Source organism: Lissotriton helveticus, chromosome 1_1 (genome assembly GCF_964261635.1).
Source record: "Lissotriton helveticus chromosome 1_1, aLisHel1.1, whole genome shotgun sequence".
Lineage (NCBI taxonomy): Eukaryota > Metazoa > Chordata > Amphibia > Caudata > Salamandridae > Lissotriton > Lissotriton helveticus.
Window position 1 is genome coordinate 270,428,658 of NC_136057.1, and position 7,066 is coordinate 270,435,723.

The following is a 7,066-nucleotide window of genomic DNA, read 5'->3' on the forward strand; positions in this document are numbered from 1 at the left end:
TGCATTTCATTCAGGAATTTAATATACCTTTTCTAGAGTGAATGAAACTTAGAGATTCCAAATACATAGCAATATCCCTCAGAAATAACCAAACATACAGAAAAAACAACAACTTAGTAACCTCAACAAATGATCTATAATGAACATGCATGATCTTTTATTTATTTTGCTTTGTGTTTTCTCTCTCACCTTTTTCTCCTAGGGAAAGAAAGCACAATGTCAAACAATGGAAACAGCTAATGAAAGTAAAGTTACGGACTTCATATTTTTGGGATTCAAGGACCTTGGAAACATCAGCACTTTCCTCTTTGTGCTTTTTGTCATGATTTATTGTGTTACTTTGGCATGTAATCTGGGCATTATTGTGCTGGTTTGTGTTGACTACCACCTTCATACCCCTATGTACTTCTTTCTCTGCAATCTGTCCTTTATGGACTTTTGGTACTCTTCTGCCATCACCCCAAAGTTTCTGGTTGACCTCCTCACAGAACACAAATCTATCTCTTTTGCTGGTTGTGCACTGCAGCTGTTCTTTGCAAGCACCCTGGGTGGTGGAGAGTTATTCCTTCTTTCGGTAATGGCCTATGACCGCTATGCAGCAATCTGCCACCCATTACATTATTCCATCTTAATGGCCAAGAAGGTTTGTCTACAGTTGGTGAACAGCTGCTATGTGTGTGCCACTCTTCATTCACTCATACATACAACTTTTATGTTTAGGTTGTCCTTTTGCAGCAACAATGAAATTAACCATTACTACTGTGATATACCGCCACTGTTGGCTTTGTCCTGCACAGACACATTCACCAATGAGATGCTACTCTTCAGTTTTGGCGGACTTTCCATATTAGGATCTTTCCTGGTCATAATAGTCTCCTATACATACATAGTGGTATCCATCTTAAAGGTCCACTCAGAAGAAGGGAGACACCGAGTATTTTCAACGTGCTCATCCCACCTCACTGTTGTGGTACTCTTCTATGGCACCATTATCTTTAACTATCTAAGACCTAGTTCGAAGTACTCCTTGGACAGGGATAAAGTGGCATCTGTGTTTTACACAATGGTGATCCCAATGCTGAACCCACTGATATATAGCTTGAGGAACAAGGAGGTTAAAGGGGCCCTAATGAGAGCAGTAGCAAGGAAGCACTATTGTATTTGAATGTAATCATTGTTCATTGTATCTCGGACCCATCCAGCACATTCCACTCTTTAAGTTACTCTTCATTGTGACATCACGTTTCAATAGGTTAACATCTCCTTTTATTGTCAAATAAGTCATTAATTATGTATTTCTGAACTACTTTGCTAATTATTTTCATATATAGTCATTAGATGTATAAATTATGACATTTTCATTGTGTGCAATAATTAAATTAAACTGCAAAACCCAAATATAATGAGTTGTTGGTACTTCTGCTTGTTAGGTTCAACATGTGGGTAGTTTGTAGGAATGTAGGGACTTCTCCAGGACAGTTATGTGGGACACATGGTTTGATGTTTGACTGCATTTTCACATCATGTGATTTGGGACAACCTCGCAGTAAACATTGCGTATTTGGTGGAAACAGGCTGAAGCACGTGGTTGGAGTTCATTTGGAATTTTTCCACAATTTTCTTTCCTTAAAAAAGAAACTGATTCTGTACATTTTGGAACTTTTTTAACGCCTTTCGCGGATTATGGTTTTTTTCTGGTTTGGGACATCTACATCAGATACTTGCACGGGAACGGAGCATAATTAATTTTTTAAACAGGCTCTGGAAAGGCCAGTTTGGATGATCCTTTCTTCAAACATTGGGTAGATATTTACATTGAAAAAGGAATTTGTTTTTCATTTTACCTTATTTTTCAGGTTATGGACTTTGATTTGGATGTCGGAAACACATTTAGACACTTGGGGGGGTCATTAGGATGGCGAGCGGACTTAGTCCGCCCGCCATCCTCTCGGTTATTGGGACCGCCCACTATAAGGGCGGGGCTCCCGTGGAGGGTATTAGGATGCGCCCGCTACTGTGGCGATCGCATCCTGCATTTTTAGCATTGTGGCGGGCGGTGCTGAGAGCACCGCCCGCCACAATGCTAAAAATGCACGTATGCATTTGCATAAACAAAGCGGCGGTGCCTGCCGCTCTGTTTATGCAAATGCAGGGGGGTACCACAGGTACCCCCGTGTGCACCCCCACCTCTCCTTCACTCCGTGGGCCCGCGATGCCGCCACGGAAAGGCATATAAACAAGCCCATGCTAATATGGCTGGCGGTGCCTATTAGACACCGCCACCTTATTAGACCTCTTCCGCCCCGGTCGCAAGGCGACCGGGGCGGAAAAGCGGCGGACGGTCTTTCCGTTCGCCGCGGTCCATATTAGTATGGCGGGGGTCATTTAGGTGAGGATGGCGGGCAGATTGCCCCCGCCAGGCCGGTGGTGGCTACCACCAGCCTGGCGGGGCAATCCCCCCGCCATCCTAATGGGCCCCTTGGTGACAGGTGGAGTTAAAACATTGCCCAGTGTTGAAAAAAGAAGACATCTGCAGTTAGGAAGAAATTGTTTGTTAAATTTTTGGAAAAATAGTGTTTAGAAAAATGGCAATTTGAATTTGAGTGTTGTTTAAACAGGCAGGTAATGGGACAGGGTTTTTGACAATGTTAGTAGTGTAAGATAGAGGCAATGCTTTCTAGGTAGTCTGATGCACCCATCAAAGAAAAATCTTTGCCAATAATCTTTCTGACATTTTTTTGTTTCCTTTAGATACCCTGGGGTTTAGACTACCTGTAAAAGATTGAGCAATTTACATTTCCTAGAAACGTTGCTCTTCTTCAAAAAATGTCAGGAATTGATATGGGTATAGGTGGTATTTGCCAATAGATGTGTTGAATGAGTTGTGCCATCCCTCAATGGCATTGTTAGTCTTCACACCTCCCTCTAAGCAGGTTATGTAGCAGTTCCAACTGTCAGGAGGGAACCTAGGCTTTCTCCTGTGACCCGACCTGCTTAGATGACCAATCCAAGTGTCTTCAAAAAATTTTGTAAAGATGGCAATTTCTCCTAGTTTTGTGTAAAATATTCCAATTCAGTAATTGATGTATAGAACTTGCCGACACACTCAGGAGGTAAGAAGTATAAGGCAGTATGTTTTCGCAATTCAAATTGCAATTTACTGTCAGACATATAATCCTCAACTGAAGATGTTATTTTAATTTACGCCAATATGCCTGAGAAACGTGGAAAGAAAATCCTTGAATTTGGGCGGTGGGGTACAATTTACAAGTGAAAGTCAAATATCACTTTTTGTGGCCTTTTATGTAAGGATTTGGATTTTAGCACTGTCAAAAATTCAGTATATGTTGAGGATTGTTTGAGTAAATTGTACACTAATGGTACGGTTGTGTTATTTATTTTAGCATGAATAGAGTATAGGTGGGCGAACGGATGGGGTGGGGATTTTACAGTACCATGCATCATCCAAACATCACTATTCTCAAATGTGACCAGGTTATGGGATGTTGCAAAAATGTGTATTCTTTTTTGAGGGTTTTCGTTGTCATGAAGTAGGAAAGTTTCATTAGTGAAAGTAACAGTAAGTTCTGGGGTAATATTAATATCAGAAAAGGTCTGTGGGGTCACATGTTGGGGATTACTTGCCTGTTTTTGTCTCTGGATCATACTTCTAAGGTTGTGAATTGCAGGCATACAACTAGCTACATGAATGGGAATGTTTTGTGCTACCTCTTTCAGAACTGTGCCCGAGGGTTCATGGAGGTTGATTCAGATTGTTTATTTGTTGGATGTTTTTTCATCCTTCTATCTCCATTGCAGAGGCAGAGTGGTTATGTTCAGAGGGTCTTTCATCACAGTCAACTAGAGTAACTGCCATACCTGTGCAATAAAATGAAAAATATTGCAGACAGCTCTAATGATTCCTGGACTCAGTCAATCTATTCTTACAACAAAGATAGCCACCATATTTCAGAAATTGGTTTTCCCTTCTTGATTTTACATATATAGCTTGTCTAGCTGCATCCATATTGTTTGTTGAATCTGTTGAAAAAAAAGAAACAGAAAGAAGTGTAAGGTACTGTGTTTTTGGTATTGTTTTCATTTTTGCACTCCCTTACTTTGCCTGTTTAGGATAAATATGAAAATGGTTTTGTTAGTTTTGCTGTTCTGTGGAAAAAATGAACACATTAGATAGCCTGTGGGAAAATGTGAACTTGCATTGTTAATTAGCATTTTTTACGTAGAAAAAAAAACTTTGTTAAAGAAGAAGAAATGGAAAAGTGAGATGTATTTACCTGTACTATAGTCTGTCTTGGTACTGTAGAAGGTGGTTTGCAATTTTCAAAGTTCGTCTTCGGACTTTGTGATTTTGGACATTCAGTGTTGTTGGTTTTCTGGTTGTGGGGATAATAACACAAAATAAGTTATTCATGTTTTGTTCACTTACTTCAAATTCGGTAACGTGTCCCGAAGTTTTTTGTTTGGAAAAGTGTGAATTTCCAGGCTTTCCTCAGCACTTGGACTATCTGTTTAGCATGCAAAGAAAAGAAAAAAACTACATTTTTCTCTCCTTTTTTACCGGTATTTTATTCACCCACCTGCTCACTGTCCATAACCTACCCTACGTTATGACCCCAGCATAGTTAGAATAGTTATTTTGCCCCCACTCACTGTCCATCACCTGCCCTTAGTGACTCCTCCTGCAGAGTTAGAATAGTACATTTGCCCGCAGTCACTGTCCAGCACCTGTCCTGAGGGACACCTCCTGTGGAGTTAGATTAGTAATTTTGTTCGCAGTCGTTGTCCAGCACCTGCCCTGAGTGACAGCACCGGGGGAGTTTGAATACCACATTTGCCCCCAGTCACTGTCCAGCATCTTCCCTGAGGGACGCCCCCAGTGGAGCTAGAAAAGTACATTTGCCTCTAGTCACTTTCCAGCACCTGCCCTGAGGGACGCACTCAACAGAGTTAGAAGGGTAATTTTGCCCTGGGAGGTGCCCAGCAGAGTTAGAATAGTAATTTTGACCCAAGTCACAGTCCTGCACCTGCCCTGAGGGATGCCTTCAGCTGAGTTAGAATAGTAATGTTGCGCCCAGTCACTGTCCAGCACCTCCCTTGAGGGAAGCCAGCAGCTGTTTTTGAATAATAATATTTCCCCCACTGTCCAGCACCTGCTGTGAGGGATGCCCTCAGCGGAGTTTGAATACTAAATTTTCTCCCAGTCATTGTCCAGCATCTGTCCTGAGGGACATCCCCTGCGGAGTTAGAATACCAGGTGAAAAAATATTTGTAAAAATATGTTTGAAAAAATGTATTTTAGTTTCAGGAAAAAAGTAATTTATTACTATACACACTAAGGTAATTCATTGAGTATAATATAAATTTGTTTTTGAATGCGTTGTCAAAATCTGTGAAATAAGGAAAAAAAATATTAATATTTATCTTTCAGAGTGATTGGGGTATACTGTGGATGTGGGTTGTTTAAATGTTGTACTTACTTTACCTGCTAAATGCAGTGTCCCTCAGCAATCTGTCACTTTCCTCCGAGAGACCAAAAGATGTGTGGTCATGAGCAGTGTCAGCGTACTACTGGTCACAAAATGGAGGTTGGCTCAATTTATAGGTTTTTGTCAAGGGAAACCCACATTTCATACAAACGTATGTTTTGGCATCTGCATTTTAACGTGTTTTATATTCTGACAGAACATATATTTAATTGTAATGGTAGAAAAAAACATTTATTACAGTTCCCTCATACTACAACAGCCATTTTAGTTTTGGACAGGCAGGATTATTAGCATTAAAACAAAGGAAGGACTGTTGAAACAGCATTGTTTCTGATATATTTCTCTGACATATAGCTGTACTGTGTTTTGCTCTTACTGATAATATTTACTGGTAAAATGGTTTTTAGAGGTAATATTACTGTGATGTATTTTTTACTAAATTCAGAATTTTCAGTACAGAAATCTTTACTTTGAAGGTACAATAAAGCTTCATTGTAACAGTATACTTGGTAAAGGTATGCACGCTAAAAGTATGCTTGGAAACGAATTTTGATGTATCGCTATGAGTATGCATTATAGTAGTATGCATGGTAAAAACATGCGTGGTTCAGGCTATTTCGTGGTTTAGACAGCGTTGTAAAGGCATGCGTGGTAATGGCATTCGTGGTTCCATCATACAACCATCCAATAGTCCAACTAAATCAGGAAATGTCTTCTAAATATTTTCCAGGAGAAAATAGGAACTTCTTCTATGTCTGACTAGTGAAAGACAGTGTCTACTGGATAGCCAGATAATAGGATTATACTACAATGTCATGTGTGGGAATCCAAAAAGCATTTTGTTGCTATCCGTAATGTGTTCAACATCTGCTTTTATGCTAAAGTGATGTCATGTAATCAAGGAAATCTCTTACACCATATCCTGTTATAAAAAAAGGAATATACCTCTATCCCGCAAGTGAATGGGGAAGAGAGCTTTAGTGCACCAAAAGCTGGATTCTATCAAACATGTTTGCTAGAGGACAGCGTTACACCAAGACTAAGCAGTAGGAGTGCTCAGAATGTCAACAATGTTCAAAGATGGCAGACGAGCTAGGTTGAAGCAGGTTATCCTAGAAGATCTATATTGTATCTCTGTTGCGATGCTGTAGTTTGTAAAGTGAGCAGACTTGCTCTTTCAGTGGCACAAAGAATACTGGTAGTATTTCTTCAGTCAGTCAATACAACTTTGTTCAGAAATAGAGCAGAAACAAATCTCAATATCAGAATCACATGTATCTATTATAAGCAACAAAAAAGGGATTGGTGTAATATTTCATAGGTTACACACAAAGAATAAATAAATCTAATCAATAGTTCATAAGTAACTAAAACACATGGAAAAGTTCAAACATTCACCAAATTGTAACAGCAATCACAAAACCATCACCATTTTAAAGATTTAATAGATTTTTCTTGTTTTTAACAAACACCTAATAAAACGGATTACTGCATGGCAGACCTCTGCTGTGTCTAACTGTAATAAATATAGCATACCCTTCCAAAGTGTTGTAATATTT

At 39.6% G+C, this 7,066-nt stretch overlaps 1 protein-coding gene across 1 annotated transcript; it reads left to right on the forward strand.

Annotated features, from left to right (window-relative positions):
• Positions 1 to 211: 211 nt before the first annotated feature.
• LOC144762084 (olfactory receptor 5AR1-like) lies at positions 212 to 1,165 on the forward strand. The gene has a single exon (XM_078647218.1). It carries the CDS (start codon positions 227 to 229, stop codon positions 1,163 to 1,165), a length of 939 nt encoding a protein of 312 aa, XP_078503344.1. The 5' UTR covers positions 212 to 226.
• Positions 1,166 to 7,066: the final 5,901 nt, after the last annotated feature.